Source organism: Microtus oregoni, unplaced genomic scaffold, assembly GCF_018167655.1.
Source record: "Microtus oregoni isolate MIOR12 unplaced genomic scaffold, Mior012 000005F_ref0000423, whole genome shotgun sequence".
In the NCBI taxonomy this organism is placed as follows: Eukaryota; Metazoa; Chordata; class Mammalia; order Rodentia; family Cricetidae; genus Microtus; species Microtus oregoni.
Window position 1 is genome coordinate 37,544,562 of NW_024543064.1, and position 20,360 is coordinate 37,564,921.

The following is a 20,360-nucleotide window of genomic DNA, read 5'->3' on the forward strand; positions in this document are numbered from 1 at the left end:
AAGACTATACTGCCATGCAGCCTGTGGATTGGAGCTCAGAGATGCAGTCTGCTGCAGTGTGGGCCCTGAGGCATCATCCAGCCTGACCAACCCGGTGAGTCAAGGTACCGCCTTGCCCTGGACCATGGGAGGCCGTTTGGCAATCTGTGCTAACATCTCAGAAGCTGAAGGAGATGAAGCTAAGTGAATGCCTCAGTGTAGACAACACCTTCTGGGCCCTTACTGATTCTTGTGATAGAGCTGGGATTGCACTTCCTGTGGCACAGGTGGCAAACTGAGGGGCATCAGAAAGCAAAGAGAAGCTTCCCTGAACACAGACCTAGGGAAGCAGGACCTGAGCCTGATTGCTTGGCTCTAACACTTACCGAAGCCTCGGTATGGGGACTGTCATCCTATCAACCAAGGGACTCAGCCGGTAATAATCTAGAAATGTTCTCGCCACATTTCTTCCCAGTTTCATATCTGCAGATGTGTGTTAAGGAGCAGCTTTGAAAAGAGACTGAGCAGGGTGAGAAGAGGCCTAGTTATAAATAAATAAATAAATAAATAAATAAATAAATAAATAAATAAATAAATGTACAAATAAAGCAATGGTAAAGATAGTGTCATTGCTCCCCACTCTAGGGTTTTAGCGTGCATTGTCTTTTTGGTCCTCACAAAACCTTCAGTGGTAAGTATGATCCTCATTTCACAGACAAGAAACTAAAATGAACAGAACAGAAGTAAAGGTGGGGAGTGGACATTGGGGTCTAAGTAACCATACCTTAAAATCTGTGCACCTAGCTTTTAAGTATACTGGGCTTTTTTAGTCTGGCCTCAAGTGGTCCAGAATGAAGACTTATGAACATGTCTGAAAGCCAAGAGACCCTTTGTTTCATACAGAACAGGTTTTGCCTGACCTTCTAGGACTAGGCATCTCTCTTGAGAGTAATTTCAGGAAAGCTCCCAGACTCTAAATAGAATTCCATTTCCCCTTGCTGTTTGACAAATAGTGGAGTTCTAGGGTATAGATTGGTAGTCTATTTATTGAATCACAAATTCCCCCAGGGAAGGAGAAAGCTCCAGTTCTATACTGGTATTAACATCCTGGGATCAATTAATACAACAACTGTGTATCTGCTTTATGCATGATAGCCATATTTCTGGGCTCTCTGCTATTTCCTTTGCCCGAAGGGCCTTTCTAACTCTCCCTTAGCTAATATGCAGTATGAAGAGGTAGCCACTACCTCTTCATTAGATTTTCCTGGATCTTCCCTGCTGTCATCCCAGGGCTGAGAGTATTGCCCTTGCTCCCTAACACCATGGCTTAAGAACTGACCTCACAGGGTAGACATTAAGTGTTTACTCACAGTGGTTCCTCCACCCCACCCCCATCAGCTACAAACACCCAAGCTGTCAACCTTCCCCATGAGACTTCTCATCTCTTGATTTCATCTACCTCTCTCCATTCCCCAGAATAGGTCAGCATCACCTTTTGCCTGGACAATTGCCATCTTGTTCACTGGGCCTCCTGTCCCAGAATTGCCCTCTCTGGGATGCTTTCAATAGTGACGTCAGGGGCTGTATTCTCTATTGCAGACTCCATAGTGTTACTCATTGACTAAAACCCTCAGTGTCTTCCAGTTGCTGTTCAGAGCTTGGCCCTTGGTTATGTTCTCAACTCTCCTCTTGTTACCTCCTGCCTCCCATCCCTTTGCAGTTCCTACCCTTCTAATCCTGTAACTCCTAGGTCTTTGTTTACTGTGTAGCCCAGTTAGACCATCATGCCAAGCATGCCTTATAGGACCAGATCCTTCCCAGCCTCCAGACTTCCATTCAGTTCTCACATTAGTGGGCATATCCTTCTCGGTGCCTTTGCTGGGGACAGGGTCCTCCTAGGTCTTCCAAGGTATCTTTGCATAGTTCTCTGCCAGTCAGACTACTCAGAAATACTGAATGTCAACCAGTCCTTCTTTGTGATAGCTCCTCTTGTCTATACAATCTACGGGGAAGAGGTCAATTTTGCTTGACTCAATCATCTAAATACCTATGTGCTTACCTGGCAGTTGTAAGAAAAATAATGAATAGTAACACCCAATAGCTAAGTAGCTATTATTAATATGTGCTAGGCCACCTCATGACAACCCAGTGAGGGGGGAGAAGGCTATTACTGTTCCTATTGCTCAGACAGGGTAAGTGACTTTCCCTAAGGCTACATACTTTACAGATGCTGAAATTGGGATTTAAACCCAGGCCTTGGCTCTCTGGGACCTACACCATTTTACATTTGCATCTACCTTTTTCCTACCTAATAAACCACTGGAGCCCTACTTGTCTGGTGGAGAAGATTGACAGCACTGACCCAGGACTAACGGAGCTGAGGGTACAGGTGACATGCACAGTAGCAGCACCCCGGGGCTGCTAGTCCCAGGGAGTCTCTGGGGAAGGGCTGCTCCTAGCCGAACTGTAAAGACAGGACAGCTGAAGAGGCCTTCAGACAAGAACACAGAAATGGTTTTCCATTCACACATACATCTGCACAACATTTTCTTTATCTGTCTTGGGCTGTGATAGGCGAAGGAACTTATCCAATGCCATGTAGCCGATAATGGTCAGACCAGGAGTCAAATCTGGGTAGGTCTGATTCCAGACTATGAGTTTCCACTGCCTTGGACTGTTTCTCAACTTGAAGGCACCTTTTCTGTCAGAGCCTGAGTCATCCCAGGTCAGAACATGGTGGGAGGAGGAGAAACAGTAGGTTCGTTGTTTACGACAGCGAGCTGCACTGCAGGCTTGCTGTGCTCTGAGACTGCTACCTGCTTTCTTTCCCTAGATGTGTCTGACCTTCTCTGTCCCCTTCTCTGAAAAGTTCACAAGCTGGCACTGAGCATGGCCTCTCAGACTAGCAGCCCCCAGAGGGTGTCTCGTGGCCAGGGCCTGCAGAGGCAAGCTGGCTGCTTGAATCCAGACAGTCTCTAGTTGGCACAGAGACCAAATCGTGGTTATGCGTGTTGAAAGGAATAGCTGCAGGGCATGGGAGAAATGAGGTCCCTGTGGACTGAGCTGGTAAGCTGCAGCAGACATTTTTGGAAACAGATGTGTCCAACCCAAATCCTGGTTCTGCCACATGCTATGGAGAGCAGATTTTAATTTCCAAAGATGTCTGCAGCGTTGTCTCTGGTCTCACAAGCTCCTCCAGGATGACCTTGATACTCCTCCCACTGAAAGGCACGGTCCTTGTTCTTCCCGCTCAGAGTCTCGCAGACTTTAAACTGGCTGAGAACCAAAAGAACGACACGAGTGGAAGTGACATTGTGAGACTCGCAGGGCAAGGTCGGCTACAGCAAAGGAAACGAACCTTGTGTCATGGCGTGCTCAAGCGAGGGTCCCGAGCTCACGGATAAGCAGACTGAGCACCCCAAGGTCCCGGGACTAGGCACAGAAACAGAGGCTAGACTCTTGAAGTGAAGGTCAGCCTCCACTTCTACAGCATGCTGTCATTCCAGCCCCAGCCACCCACTGTTTTCCTACAACTGAAGCAGACTCCATAAAAGACCCTCCCACTGAGACCCATCCAAATGTCTGACCCACAGAGAACATGAAAGGACAGCTGATGTGGGATGTCCTTCTGCACATGGGCTGCTTTATTGGTTGATGAATAAAGCTGCTTTGGCCAATGGCCTAGTAGAGTAAAGCCAGGCAGGAAATCTGAACAGAAATATAGAGAGAAAGTAGGCGGAGTCAAGGAGACACCATGTAGCTGCCGAAGGAGAAGGACAGCAACTAGAGCCTTACCCAGTAAGCCACAGGCTTATGGTGGTACACAGATTAATAGAAGTGGGTTGATTCAGATGTAAGAGTTAGCTAGAAATATGCCTGAGTCATTGTCCAAACAGTGTTGTACTTAATATGGTTTCTGTGTGATTAGTTGGGTCTGAGTGGTGGGGAAATCAATGAGATACAATGCTACAAATAGCATTGTTTTAAGCCATAAATTTTAGGGGAAGGGTGTTTAACAAAGAAATAGAGAACTCGCACAGGCCACTCCATCTCTCTGAGCTTTTATGTATTTGTCTGTGAAATGCCTGCTTCACAGATTTGCTGGGCTGCAGTGGGTGGCTGGATGTAGTTGGCGAGTGGCATAGGGCTGACTGAATGGTGAATGAATGAATGAATGAATGAATGAGGGAAAGAGAAGCCTCATCTCTTTCTTACTGTCTATACTAAAAGGTAGACCCGAGGTACCACAAAAGTAGTTGCCTTGCTCACCAACACCCTTGAATATCTACAAATTGGGCTGTTCCACAAAGCCGGAGCTAATCACTTTGGATGGGCTCTGTTGCAAAGGCAATTTTCAAGGTGGTTCTCATCTAGGAAAGACCTGGTTCCCTTTCCCCCTCCATCCGCAAAGCCTTATTCACTCCAGAGTATTTCTTACACTCACCCTGACTGAGTGAAGGAGCAGGACAAAGGTGAAGGAGAGTAAAGATTGATTGAACATTTTCAATTAAAATACGATGTCTTAGAAGACAGATTTAAGATCCAGGTAAAGAGAAGCAATAGTTTTTTTGGCTGGGCCATTTTCAATATATTGATGTACTCAGAGAGGAAAAACTAGGGTGAGAGCTCTTGGCCATTCATTATCCACAAAAATCTTGGGATAGTTTTGTATGCTTATTTTTTCTCACCCTCAAGTTTAATCCATCGGTCTGTTTCTTATAGACAGCAGGGAATGGTCAGCAACCAGGGCAGGTGGGGCTGGGAGCCTAAAGTGCTGAGGATGGAGGATGGAGTCACTGAAAATTTGGACTAATGTGGTGACTTCTACCAAAAAACTATCTTGGCATAGAGTAACTCCAGCCTCCTTCTTCATGTGGCTCCTTAACAGATGATGGGAAGTAAGATGTGTTCTGAGATTTTCACCCATCCATCCATCTGTTCATCCATCTACCCATCCATCTATCCATCCATCTACCCATCCACTATCCATCTGTCCATCCATCCATCCATCCGTCCATCCATGCACCCATTGTGGATTCAAACACTTGTTGGAGTCTTCCTTGGGGTTAGTTGAAGATGAATTAGGAAAATGCACTTCCAAATCTAGAGGAAGAAAACAGACTTCCAGTTAACTATATCACCAAGCAGGTACTTAGATCCATTGTTGCCTTGCAAAAGTGGCTACTCGAGTGTCACCAACATTCACCACAGCTTGACAAGACCAGAGCATGAGTTCATATGTATTTTACAGATAAGAAAATAGTAATCGGGGTTTATTTTATTAAACCAGAGTCTTCTTCTTTGAAAATGATAGAGGCAGAATTAAACCCCAGGATCTTCTCAGCATATGTGTGCTGTCTTTTCTCTGGAGTGTGATAAAAATTGCAAACACAGAATTCACTCACCATGGCGAGAGGAATACTCCAAATGGAGAAACTTTGAAAGGCTTCATGGAGATAGATGTGTAAGTAAGATTTGAAGGACAAAGATAACCTTCAAAGGGGAGAGATGGGGGCTGAGAATGAAGCCCAATAGCACTCATTTGCCTAGCAAGGCCCAGTGTTCAACCTTTTCTACTACAAGAAAAGGGGAGTGGTGGAGGCACATGTGTGGCTAGGGACCATGACATGGCATGAAAGACAACAGGGAAGGTTGGAATCTCATCTACCCAGGTGTAGAGTGGGAGGTAAAGCTGTGATGCCACAGGGCCAGTCTCACTGAAGCACCGAGAAACTTAAACTTCTATTCAGAGAGATGGCTCTGTTGCTAAGAGCACTGGCCGTTCTTCCAGAGGAGCTGGTCAGAATCCTAACATCCATACAGTGGCTCACAACTGTCTACAATTCCACTTCCAGATGACATGATGCACTCTTCTGGCCTCTGTGTGCACTGCAGATACATCTTTAAAAAACCCTTCTATTCTATAGGCAGTGAAAACCAGTTAATACTAGGGATTGTGTCTATCACTCTCTCATTAACATACCTTCACTGACCATCTACAATGTTCAGAGTTTTTGGAAGGTTCAGGGTATGCTGACTAAAAATCAAACAAAAACAATAGTTTTCAAGACTAGAATTAGAGACATACTAAAAAGTACAAAAAAACATGGTAAAGTATGAAACTGTGATTCTAATAGTGTTATGAGAAAATGTAGTCAAAACCTGAGGATAATGGAGACATGAACAGGCCTCTCTGAGAAGGGGATCATTGAGAAATAATCCTTCTGTACACTGTGTGAATAGATGTTGCTATGATTGATTTAATAAACAAGCTAACTGGCCAATAGATGAACAGGATCAAGTCAGGTAGGAAAGTTAAACTGAGAATGATGGAATGAAGAAGGGCAGAGTCAGAGGAGACGCCTGCCAGCTGCCAAAGAAGCAGGACATGTAGAAAATGAGGTAACAAGCCATGAGCCATGTGGCAAAGCATAGATAAGAAATGGGGGTTAACCTAAATGTAAGAGTTAGGTAGTAGTAAGCCTAAGCTTTCAGACGAGCATTTATAATTTATATTAAGTCTCTGAGTCAATTATTTGGGAAGAGCAGGCAGTCAGGACAGGAAAACTTCACCTTCAGGGAACATAAAAACCAACAGTGAGAGCAGGTGCAGCATCACCTATGGATTGAGAGAAAAGTACAGGAGAAGGGTGTCCTGAGGGGAGAGAGAAACAAAAAGTGCCTGGGAAAGAGGGACATACAAGATGGGGGATCTCAGAAGGCCTGGCTGTAGGCTACTGTAGAAAGTCTGATCCTCCCAAGTGACAGAGAGGCTACTGGACAGTCTGAAACAGGCAAAGGACACAGCCTGATTTACACCATAGGCATCATTGCTGTGTTAAACATCTGAAGCAAGTGTGGAAGCAGGAGAGTAATTATGGTCCAGGGACGGGGTGTGGGGATCTGGATGGTGCTGAGGTCGGGGGGCTCACAGGGTTCTCAAGGACCCTAGGAGACAGACCATGCCTGGGGAGCCTCTATTCTGTCTCAGGCCTCAGATCTGGAGCCCTGGATGAGCACATGTGTGAGGAATCAAAGCCCACACAGTTTTGACCTGGGCCATGTCCCTGCTCTGTGTCTAACTTCTCTGTGAACAAAGGTAATATCCTTGGAAGTCCCATCTCCTCATCCTTCCACAAACATTACCGAGGAGCCACTGGTCTGACAAACACCCCTGCCTTTGCGGAGCTTACATTGCAGTCACAGGAGGCAAATGTAAACCTATGGGGTATGCCAGAAGATGATAAGCACAGAGTTAAAGAGCAGGGGAAGACAGTGCACAGCAGGAAGCAACCACCACACTAAGCAAGGTGGTAAGAGGGAACTTCAACAAAAGGGTAGGCTTGCAACGCACTTGGAGGAGACTGATGGGATTGCCAAGTGGAGAACGAGCCTTCTCATCAAAAGCAGGACTTGCAAAATCCAGCTGATCATAAGCGGGATAAAAGTGAACCTTGGGGATGAGTCCCTTCATGCACATGCACTGGCACATAGCAATTTCCAACTCTCCACGCTCGAATGCCACAAACCTCCCTCTGGATCCGGGGCTTCCTTGCACCGTCCCGCTCCTTCCAGCACTGCCCCACAGCTCTGCTGCCTTCTAACCCCTCCCTTAGGCTCCATCAGAACCACCAACAGGCTCACCCGGCCAGTCCTGCCCTGCACTGCAGAATGCTGAGGTCCTCGCCATTCATCTCACCTCCTCTTCCCCGCAGTGTGTGTTACATGCAGCTCTGCTCCCTACTCTCATCTTGCTGATGACACATCATATGTCACTTGTCCCATGAGGCACATCAAATATTGGTCCCAAGGAAGACTGAAGGTCAGTTGTCGCTTACTCTTTATTTACACATTTACCAAACTTCATGACAGTCTCTCCTTGCCATCATGTTGTCTCCAAATCAGCAAGCTTAAGACCTACATGGTGTGGGAAGTTCTGAATATGTGTTGCTTTTATTGGTTAATGAATAAAGCTGCTTTGGCCTACAGCAGGGCAGAATAGAGTAAGGCAGGAATTCCAAGTAGATAGAGAAGGAAAAAAGGTGCAGTCAAAGAGACACCATGTAGCCGCCAAAGGAGACAGCCGGAACTTTACCCGGTAAGCCACAACCTTGTGGAGATACACAGAATCATAGGAATGGGTTAATCTAAGATGTAAGAGCTAGTTTATAAAAAGCCTATGCTATTGACCAAGCAGTGTTGTAATTGATATAGTTTCTATGTGATTATTTCGGGTCTGGGTGGCCAGGGAACAAACAAGCAGCTCCACCTCCGCCTACATATCTGTTAAGTATTTTTTGAATGGCATACCTCTCTGCCGACAATGCAATAATTCCAATCAGACCAAATTAGACCGAATTAAAAGACACCCAGGTTTAATGGCTGTCAGCACTCCTGGGTGCCCCCCCGCCCGGGAAAACATGGAAAGGGGAACAGAGAACCAAAAGACCATGGAAAACTGGGAGACCACATGTTCATTCTTGTGGGGTGGGGATGGGGCAGTTTAAATAGCCCGTGGGAGTGGTCTTGATCTACCCTGGGGAGGGGTCACCATTTGGCAGGCTTTCCTGTCCCTCCCTGGGGAGGGGTCACCGTTTGGTGGGCTTTCTTGGAGGTGGAGTTTGGACTGAGGCAACTCCCAGGGGAGGGGGTTTATGCCAGGAGCTGGGGTGAAGTCCCCATTCAAACAATATCCTCTGTCTGGAAACGTCCTACTGAAAGCTCACACTGCTATCCCTGCCCGCTATGAGAGGATTCTGCAGAGGGGTGTACCAAAGACAAGCCATTTCTCTTCCCTAAGGCCCACAGCACTGCTAGACTATTAAGAGGCAGCTATCTGGGAGCCTCTTGGTAAAGCCTGAAAAACACTGTGGCAATGAACACATCTTTTGTCTCTGCTTCCCTTGCCAGTCCTCCTACAAGGTCCCAAGGGAGCAGGACTAACCAGACAAATCCTGCTCTGGAGCGAGGGTGCGGACTGCAGGTATAGTCAGAGAGGCCTTTGCAATAGCAAGAAAGCCTCCCAGACCGCACTGAGAGTAGGACACCTAAGAGGGGCAGGGAGTGGGGCAAACAAGAGAGAAAGATGCAAACAGAGCTACTCAGGGAAGCTAATCAGAATGAAGCTGAAAGAGAAGGAGAGAAAGATAGCAGAGGAGTAGAGATGGAGTTGGACTTGAAAACTAAAGGAAAATGAAGTGGGGACAGAGAAACGGAAAAATAGAAGCAAGCGACCGGAAGAGAAGGCATATGAGTGTAAGCCATATATACAGACAATAGAGAGGAGGGAGGGACAGAAGGAAGGAAGCAGGTGATGAGACAGAAAGGGAAAGCAGGAAGTGGGGGACACAATGTGAGTCAAATAGAAACAGTGGGAGGCAGTGGACAGACAGGAGGGAATGGTTTACTGAGGCAAAGTCAGCTCCCTGGGAGGGTTCTCATCCCCCAGCTTGAAGCTTGCTTCCCCAGGAGGCAGCCTACCTGAGACCAGGGGAAGGGGCTTGCATATCATGGACCAACAGTGAATTCGAAGTCAGGCTAACTCTGAGGCTCCATGTTAGTTTCTGTTTGTCATATGCTCAGTGCCTTAAAACACCAGACATGCATTTCCTTATAGCACTGTGGGCCAAAGTTTCTCTGGGCCAAAAAGAAAGTGTTGCCAGGCCTGCACTTCCTCAGGAGGCTGCCTGGAAAACCCATTCATTTCTCCTGGCTGTTGGCATTCCATGGCTTGTGGCCACATCCCCATAGGCTCTGTCTCATTGGTTCACAGGTTCTCCTTTTGTTCACACATACTAAATGTCCTTCTGTCTCCCTCCCATATGGACCCGGGTGATGCCATGTAGGGCCCACTTATTAAGTTAGGGTGCCCCCATCTTGAGGCTTTTAATGAGGGTAAGATAGCAGTGTGGAAGTATCCTCCACCTGACTCCACTGGTAAGAGGAGTCCAGCCAACCAAGGAGAAACTGTCCTCCAAGGACAGAAAGGTGACAGGACAAATCAACGTCATGGAGAAGAAGAAAGGCATCAGAGAGAACCGCAAATCAATTTGCAGATCTAAACCAGGGTTGGTACAAGGGCTGAGAATCTTATACCACAGATACACTGTTGTGGTTTTTGTTTTGTTTTGTTTTGAGACAGCCTCACTGTATATCCCTGACAAGTGTTGAATTTATGATGTAGAGCAAGTTGGCCTCCAAATCACAGCCTCTGCCTTTTTCACGTGTTAGGATGAAAGCTGCATACCACCTTGCCTGGCATATTGCTGTAAATTGGGTTTTAGTTGAAAGAAGCTGTACCTTACTCCACAGTCACAGCAAAGAGAAATAACATGATCAGTGTGGATATGACATTTTGAGGGACCTTAGCAATGGTCACTTTCGAGGCCTTTGAGTACACAGATGAATGACAAACTGGAGGACTAGCCCCAGGTAGCACGTGCACTGCCAGCAACAAATGGGCCCGAACCACCACTCTTGAGACCTATGCAGAAAGCAGCAACCTAGGCCCCAGCACAGCACATGTGCCCAAACTGACTCATCGCAGCTAGAAAAGCCATAGCAAAAAATACACTATGAGGCCCATTAGGAAGTAAACGCAACGCTACACAAGCAGACCCCTAAGAATGTCTGTAAAGGCTGTTTTTGTGGGGAAGGTAATACTTATGGGTCCCAGGAATTGGGCTCTAGATGTCTTTGGAGGCCACTATTCAGCCTACTCACCCTCCCGGAGTTCATCTGCTTAATAAATCCACGTCTTGTCTCCTGACAGCATTTTTGGGCTTCTATTTAGAATGTGGGTTTAGGAAGCATAGCCTTTAATCCTTTCTTCTATGCATTTAACTATGTGATTAGGGATAAACTACTTCTCCGAGCTTCAGTTTTCTCATCTGTTAAGTGGGTAACGCTGCCCACACCCCAGGATTACCCCACTGGGTAATATCCAATTACAGAGTCAATCGTGGCATGCAGTGCTTTTTAAGTTGTCACGACAACCCATGAAACTGTCATTTCCAACAAAGTGTGAGCTCTTCAGGCACAGAGCTTTGTCAAGTTCAAATTTATCTCTAGAGATAATGAGTACATGATTGACTTAATAACGAAAGCAGCGAGAAGGAGCGAAACACCAAACACCAGGGTAGGAGGAAGACAGAAAAGGCCAGAGAGATAGGGAAGGAGAATTGGGGAAATCCTGTTTAAACTTCTGCTCTCTGGACATTGAGGATAAGGCCTTCTATATTGTTTCCATCCTGTGTGCCTCGGTTTCCTCTCCAGTAAGACTGGTTTCAGCCTGAACCAGATCATCTTTTCCTAATCCCCGCTCCCTCTGTTCTGGCCAAAGACCTGAGATATCCTTTCTGACCAAGCAGATGAGAATCATCTTAAGAGGCTCAAAAGTGGCTCCTACCCTCTATTAGGGAACACTGTGGGGAGTGTTCTAATAAGGAAGTCAGAAGGAAAGTCAGGTCAGAGGATGCCCGAACCAGAACAGGTGTGTACCTGAGCTCAGGGGTGACAATGCCTGATTCTATTAAAGTGACTTTGCAGGGCTTTGGGGCTTCAGAAGGCATCAGGCAGGTTGGAACCATTCGTTAGTCTTTAACCACTGATTCATTTAGCTGACATCTATCAGGTGATATCTATCCGGCCTGCGAGGCCGTTTACACACAACAGACTATGTTCACACGGAGTGAATAAGGCAGTCTCAGCTCTGGGTTGATCAGCTTACAGTCCGGACTGTTGACACCTGAAGCTGGTTCTGTGAGGTGGGATTGTCCTGAGCAAGGCAGGGTGTTCAGCAGCATCCCTGGCCTCTCCCACTAGATGTCAGCAGTGCTCACCCATTGTGAAAACCAGAGCTCTCCTTAAGCATTACCCAGGGTTCTCTGGTGGACTGAGGTTGGAGGTGGATAACGTCTAGGTAACCACTGGGTTAGAGGCTGCGGAGTACCTTGAGGACGGGCTGCAAGCAAAATGGAAGAGATGAGCAACAGCTTCGCTGTGCAAAACCTCAGCTTTTCTCGCTGGAACAACGGGGCTCTGAAGGGACTGTCACGTGCTGCAGCAGCCCTATAGGAGGGCTAGCTCAGCCCTTGTCACTTTGGCTTTGCAGAGACACCTTCCTTCTATTTCTCCCATGTTAGAGTGTAGAAGACAGGTTCAGATATGTTAGTTGTCTGATGTCACTCAGCTAACAGAGGGTTACAAACTTTAACCTGTCTGTCTGTCTGTCTGTCTGTCTCTCTGTCTGTCTGTCTCTCTCTGTGTGTGTGTGTGTGTAGGGCACAGAACAATTTCAATTGTTATCCTCTAGAACACCATACACCTCTTTGAGACAGAGTCTCTCATTGGCTCAGTGTTCACTAATCATGCTAGATTGCCTGGCCAGTGAGCCCAGGGATTGGCTTGTTTTGCCTCGCTAATGCTAAGATTACAAGTACATCCTGAAGTTTTACACAGGTTCTAGAGATCAAAGATCAAACTTATACTTGGGCAGGAATAGGCACCTTATTGACCTATCATCCCAACCCCTAGATTAGTCTCCACTAAACAATTTAGTCAAAAACAATTGAGGATCTTTAGATGTCAGGTGTTTTTCTAGTTGCCAAGACAAAACTTAGACCAAACATCTTTACTCTCATGGAGTTTTCCTTACAGTAGGAAAAAACAAACAAATGTGGATGACGGAAACTAGGGTAGTTAGAGGAGAAGTGGGAGATGGTGGCATGGAAAGATCAAGGATATTGGAATTTCCTTGACCCAGGACTTCTGGGGACATCCTAGCTTTGTATTAAGCTAAGCTGAAAGTGATCCTACTCACTCAGGATGGGTTGGAGGCGCTGCTTACACTCCCAATATGTTTGCCCAGCATGTAAGACAGATCGTTTTCTCTTTAGCTTTCTCTCTCTTCTGGCTCTCACTCTCTTTGGTCTGTTCTCACACGGCTGGCTTCTCTGTCTACTTCTCTCACTCTCTCTCCAGAGTTAACTAGGTTTAATGCAATATTAGGATCGAAACCAAGCCTGTTCCCTGTCCCTAGCTCCATTTGGACAATAAGACAACACGCCCGGTTAGACCTTTTGCTCTCCTTTTTTTCCTTGGCAACAGAAAATCTTCACTTCCGTCACTTCAAGTTCCCTCTGCCTGGAAGGCTATGCCAGACTCTACCTCGGTGTCTCCAGTTAACTACAACTAAATCTTTATATCTCAAGCTCTGCTTTCAGGTCCTCAACAAGCCTTTCCTACCTCTTGGCTAAACCCTCCTGGCACTTCTTGATATTCCCTCACAAGCTCCTCCCTCCAAGGACTATAACTTTATATTTGCACATGCAGTCCAAATACCTTTCTATCGTACTAGATCATTAAGTTTCCTACCACAGAACCTGTGTCAGGGTATCTTGTACATTATGTGTTCAACTAAATATCAGTCTTGAAAAACAATGAACATTGCTAAATAAGAGATTGGCATTTGGAAGGAGCTGGCCCTTTCCTCCTTGGTCTGAGCTTATGTCTTGACTTCACAGAAACGGGTTTTGCCTCCTGGTAGTAAATGGACAATATAATTGTGAAAAGAAAGTTCTCTGGAGAATAGGGGTGGGTATGAAGGCCAACATTATAAAGATGAAGTGGCCAACTTCTTTCTCTTGTACTCCTAGTCTGTCAGAATGAGGGATTCTGAAATGAAGCGAAAGAAGCATTGAAAGCTACGTCGAAGAAGCCAGAGACATGATTCTTTCTTGACTCAGAAATAAAAATGGTCCTGAAGAGATGATGGCCTTCTCCTACCATACAAGTGAGCCCTGGATCCAGTAGTCATGTTCCTTTGGCAGTTAGAGAGCTGTTGGCACACTGAAAACCCAACAAGCTCGTCTTGAACCACAGGCTCTCAGAGCAATGCTCTATGGGTTTGTGCAGATCAGAGAGCCTGAGCCCATGCTAGGGCGCCATATGCTTCCATGTTTCCCTGCTCTTGCCCATCTCGCTTCCCCATGAGACTTCCTTGAGTTCCTTGAAAGAAGATCACACCTTTTCCCATGACTTGCTCCCCACAGCCTAACACACCAAAAGTAAATGGATAAATAAAGAAACCTTGAATAAGTGACAAGCAATTCATCCCCTCCTTCCCGATTTCCTATGTGTAAGATGACAATAACCTGGTACTAATGAGAGTTTATGAAGATGGAATGGTGTAATGAATGCAAAAGCACCCAGCATGGAGCTTAGCCAAAGCAGATGCTCAAAAGTCAATCATGTCTCTTATTTTTTGTCTCTAACCATACCTCCTGACTTCAAATCTTCTCTGAACACAATCTTGATATTTTCTAGACTTACCCTAGTGGTCAGAGAATCACAAACAATCTATGCAAGAAGGTGCCCACAGTAGTAGCATTGGCCTACTTGATTTTCCTGTTCTTAATGTTGTTTCTGCTAGTGATGCTCCATTTACTCTTATATCTCCAAATTCATCTTCTATAGTTCATGAGGAACTAACTCGTGGTGAGAACAGAGTCAATTCTGTCTTGGTCAATAGTGCACTCAGTGTTTGCTTGCCACAGATAGTCATAAAGTACAGCATATGGTCAGTGACACTGAGTTCTGAGACTATAGCAAGAATCACCCGTGCAATAGTTTGCATCTTGAATGTCTTCTAAAGGAACCTGTGTTAAAGGATTGGCCTCAGGGTAGGGTTTTTCGGAAATTGTACAACCTTTAAGAGGTGCAGCCTGACCAGAGAACCTCAGGTCATTAGACATGTACAATCCAGCCCATTCTTTGTGCCTTCTGGCCAAGAGGTAAACAAAATTGCTTCACAGTGTATTCCTCATTATTGCCCCATGATTGCCATCCTTAAGCATTACCTTGGGCCCTCAAATAATGGGTCCATCAGACTATGGACTGGAATCCTTAAAAGTATGATTCCAAGTAAGCCTTTTCTCTTTATAGGTTTATTATCAAAGGACACATACACACACACACACACACACAGAGGCACACACATAGAGGCACACACACACAGGCACACACACACAGGCACACAGGCACAAGTATATTCCCTTAATTCCAAGGCAGTGGGATACCTGCCAGTAGCTACTTGGAGCCATTATGCATCTACGAGAGGATAGCTTGTGGGAGAATGGGCTTTACATTTAGGATACAGCAGGGGCACTGAGGATGAAGAGCCTGACACCAAGTTCTTATGATAACATGAGCCCCTCCAAATAGTGCCTAAAACTCATGATCCTTTGTCCTTAAATGTCTAAGACCTGGTTTCTTCTCCCTTTAGTCAGTTGAATTGGGTCTTTGTTATATCTGCCCCATTTTGGATAGCAGAAGACCTTAGTGTTTGTCTCTTCAAGCTCCAGAGTTTACAGGTCTGAAAGAGTTTTGCAACACAGCTTAAACAGGTTTTTTCCCCCCACACAGTCCCAGTAAGCCCCATTCTTAAACAGCAATTGCTTCAATTCATTTTATCTTTCCTGCTGGCCAGAACACGGGCAGGTTGTTCTTTCATCCAGGAAGGGTCATATTGATTTTGGTCACAGAATACCAACTCTTTGTCCACCAGAGAGAATTTTCTAATTCATGTCCTTGTCAGGAGCCAGTTTTGTTTTGCATTACAATGCTTTGGTCCCCCAAGTGGAACTGCTCACGGCCTTCTCTCTCCTTCCACACAGTGTAATCAGCAGCAATTAATTCTAATCACAAGGAGACAGCGAGAATGAGCAGAGCATTAATTGGACAGAAGTAATCAAAATCTCCCTTAGCTCACAGTTAATACCTGCATGCAGGGAAGCGTGAGGAGGCACAAGCATATGCTGTGCACACACACACATACACACACACACACTGACTGGCTATAAATGCTGTGTTTTGTATGAAGCTTACTCCAATGAGATAATTTAAAAAGGGGTAGAAGATGAGTGTTGCAGTAGAAAAAATATCAAAGGCTTTGGAATCACGAGGCTCCTACCAACTAGCCGGTAGTTTAAACCTAGCTCTCTTATTTATAAAATGAGGACATGTCGCCCTACTTCAAAGCAGCTTAGAATATTAAGTAGGATAATGCATAGAAAGCGCTTATTTTTGCAGCAGGACTCCTATAAGTGCTAGACTTCTTTCTTTCCATATTAAATATCTTTTGTGGCTGGTGTAGAATGAAGGCCAAGGGTGTCTGAAATTCAGATCCTTAAATGTTCTTGATCCAGCCTAGCCCCAGCCAAATACCTATCACTGTCCCTCAGCTACCACACACACACACACACACACACACACACACACGTACTTCCTCTCACTTTTTTTTCCTGCTAGGTTTGTAAATTCTGAGAGGGTAGCTTGGAGCTCGGTATCCTGCTGTCTTCACACTGCCTGACCCTTGGAAAACACTGAGTGAACATTCACGAAGCACCTGCTGGTGGAGCTCCTGTCTCTGCTCACTTCCCTGTTCCACTTGCAGCTCTAGAACATCTGTCTTGGTGTCAGTTACAGTCAGACTATACATCCTTGAAAATGTAGGCACATCTGCAATCAGCACTTAGGAGGTACAAGGAGGAGGATCAGGTGTTCAAGGTCAACCTTGGCTACGTGGGGAACTCTAAGCCAGCTTTGGTTTGCCTCAGAAAGCAAAAACAAAATCAAGACAAAGAAAACAAAGAAATAACAAAAGACTTAGGTTACAAGGTGTTGCTCCATATAGTCTTCGTAACTCGTCCCTAAGAACTCTCTGCCTACCCTGAGACCGTCCTCAATCCCAGCAGCCTTTGGTCTATGGTATCATTAAAATCTCCTGTGATCCAGTCCCTGAAGCCCTGTCCAGTCTCTCTTCCATGATGATCTTATGGTTTGGCTACTCTGTAGTGCTAGTCAACCCCCAATGTTCCATCTTGTATAACATCTTCCTGAAATTCTTTATCTGCTTAGATCCTTCCTTTTTTCTCCATTTCTTTCTTTTCTTCTTTTATAAAAGCAGAGGGTGTATGAGGTTAGTCCTACCAGTCCTCCAGCAATTCATGATCAACTTTACAGCATCACATTAATTTTTATATGGCACCTTTGGAACTGAAGGTCACACCATCTGACCTGTGATTTTTTTCTCCTCATTTTATTTGAAAATGTCCCATAAGTCACTGAACTTCTGTGATGCCTAATTTATATATCAACATGGTTGGGACATAGAGCATCAGACATGGGTCTAACACTCCTCAGATGTGGAGAAGATGAACATCTAAACAGATAGATTGAGCAAAGCAGGTTGCCATCTTTAGTTTGGGTGGTTTCAGCCAATCAACTGAACAGCTGCATAGAGCAACAAAAAGACTGTGAAACAGGGTACTCCTTCTGGCTGCCTGCTTAAACTGGGACACTGGTGTTCCTGGCTTTGGAACAAGAACTAAAGTATCTCTCCATGGGTGTCATGTCTTCTGGTGTCTGGACTGGTGATTGCACCACCATCCCTCCCTATTCTTAGCTTTTAGACAGAGACTATAGCTACTTGGTATCTCTCAAAACTCTGCTTCTTGACTGTACATCTTGGAACTCTACAGCCTCCATAACTATACAAGTTAACTCCTTATCACATATAATCTGTAATATTTATATCAATGCATATGTATGTATAACAATAGAAAGCATACAGAAATAGATATAGGTATATGTAAATAAATAAATCTGCATATATATATATATATATATATATATATATATATATATATATCTTCTGTTGACTGTGCCCAGTGCCACCAAATTACAGGCTGTAGGTTTGGACCTCCTGAGGATGCTCCTTTTGATAGGGAGATGTCAGGTCTCTTCCACCAACAATACTCAGCCTTGGTTCTTTCTTCATTTTATCTTTCTCTCTGGGTGAAATATTTGAAGCTATAAGAAAAATATCTTCAGGGAATCGTGCATGTGGAGTAGGCAGGACCCTTAGACATCTTGAGCTTCGCATTTCAGAGTGTGGAGTAGTCCCATCCTCTGATGCCTTTGTGCAGTGCCTTCTTCTTCCTTCTAGTCATGCTTCTCCTCTTGTGACTGAGTAATCGGACCCATCTGAGGACCAATCCCCTTTAGAGAGTCTTCGCAGACTCCTCAGCATCCTCCCGGAATTCTGCACCTATCTGATCCTCGGTGTTCATTTATTTTGTAATTTATTTTTTTTTGGGGGGGGGTTCTCTGTGTAACATTCCTGGCTCTCCTGGCTCTTTTATAATTTAAGACCAATAAAGAGTCAGGTTGAAGAGGTGAACTTCCAAGTATCATTTGGGGATGATAAGGCATCCATAAAAACATAACAACTCTGAGAGAGTTACAGCCATTGCAACTCTCAGCCAATATTTGCTTCAGAGAAAAATTGAAATGCAAAGAGGCGAAGAAACACTTGCTCAACACATCCGATCAGAATTGGTCTCGCTGTATTTGAACTCAGGTTTGACTTTCAAAAGCAGACGCGTTCTTGGCTATTTACTCAGCAGCATGTCTTAAGTGCTGACTTTTGTCAGGTGTCTGAGCACACAGCGGGATGCGGACACCCAGCCTCGCTGTCCAGGCTGTCCAGAGCGATGGCATATAATGGCAAAGCACAGCGTTCAGCGTTCCCTTATGTTATTCAGTGTTATGTTCTGTCACAGAGTCAAAGGCTCTTTGGTCTCACTGGATAATTTCACTACTACAAAGGACATAGCCAGCTTCCAGGTCGGTCTCTCCCCAAGAGCAGGCAAGCTACTTCCTCAGCACAACCCCTTTGCCTGCCCCGAAATCTCTGGCTGTGCCCACTGTGCAATGAAAGCCAAGGCTGCTGCCAAGTTCATTAATAATTTTGGCTTTCTGGAGGAAGGAGTGGGATTGCTTTGCTCTTTAAATATCAAAACATCCAATTAACACAGCTAATTAGCATCACTAGCAGCAGTCAAAAGAATAGTAATTTAGATGCAGGATTTCAAAGGTTTCCTAGTTGTGGGCCAAGGCAACCCATCTCTTGCTAATGACAAGAGTTCCTCACTTAGGCAGTTCTACACCAGCCATCAATTAACCACTGGGCAGAGACTAGCCTCACCCCTCAGTAATTTGTCTAATCAGAAAAGGATAGAGAAGAAAAAAATGGGGACGGGCTCAGAAGGAAAGAGTAAGACAGGGATGGATGGATACAGAACGGGAGACAGGAAGATATGAGCGAGGAAGGGGAGCTAAGGTGTGTGGGGGAGACCAGAATCTAGAGAGAATTAGCAAAGAAGCACAGGGCAATAGATACAGATAAAGAACACACAAAAGCAGAGCAATTCAGAGGGAGAAAAACAGAAAAGATGAAGTACAGATAATAACTCACGTCAGATAGGTACTTAGAAAAAGGTCTGCATCTATTAAAACCCACAGAAAAGATGGCATGAAGATCTTCTGGCCATGGGTAACTGAGTCATCAGCTATCACTGTGGTGCCTTGGGGGTGATCTGCACAGCTGGACTCAGCTGTGAGCTTACAGCCTGATGAGGCTCTTGGGTTCCTGGGAGGTCAATGAGACACCAGGAAGACAAAAGCAGAACTTGGCTCTCACCCCTCATACTGAAAGTGAGACTTTATCAGCTTTGATTAGCACCCCCCCCCCACACACACACACAGCCTATCTGTGCACTGCCTCCTTTGGTACCAAGGCTAAGGCCAACGATCAACTAGATCTATTGCCTCCCCTGAGAAGCACAATCAATGGCTCTCCCGAGTCCAGCTCAGACAGAACTGGTACTCATGTGTCTCTCCTAGCTTCCTGGTCACTTCTGCAGCGGCTCTGGTCTCTTCTTGCTGGTATCCATGCTTCACACTGTTACCAAAGACTGACTCCCTGGGATGCGTATCTAAAAGGCATCTTTTCCCAACTTAAACCTCTGAAATGATGCTGCATTCCTTGGATTGAATCTGAGCACATTCAATATGGTGCTCAGAGCCTCTTTTAAGGCTCTGGCTCCTCTGCCCTCTCCAGAGTCATCCCTAATCTTCCCACTTGATATTTCTACTTCAGTCCTGCTAGATGACATGGGGGACTCTCTGTGCCTTAGCTGTCTTTTCCTCCAGGTCCTCTCCCAGTCTTTGGTTCCTGAAATGCCTCCCGTATCTATAGGGAGTGGCAATAACGAGCCATGTAGTTGATACTACCTATAAAAAACTTCAAACTCTAAATGCAACCAACTAATCACTTCACCAGCCAAGTCCATCTACAGGAAAGAGACGGCCATGGGTTCTCAGTGGGTGCCTCCTCTATGGAGTTGAGCTTCACCCACAGGAATCCATCTTCATCATACGACATCTCCTTGTTTCCAGTTCCCTGTTCAGAAGTGTTTATACAGTCTATGTGACTCCTCCCCTTTGGGCCATTCATGAGTGTTCATGGTGTGTAAGTA

General features: G+C 45.4%; 1 protein-coding gene across 1 annotated transcript in view; it reads right to left on the bottom strand.

Annotated features, from left to right (window-relative positions):
- Agbl4 (AGBL carboxypeptidase 4) overlaps positions 1-20,360 on the bottom strand; it is a 1,095,236-nt gene that overhangs the window by 7,021 nt on the left and 1,067,855 nt on the right. The window contains exon 12 of the mRNA XM_041652936.1: positions 366-462. Coding sequence (XP_041508870.1) covers positions 366-462 — 97 coding nt within the window. The remainder of the gene's footprint in view (positions 1-365; positions 463-20,360) is intronic.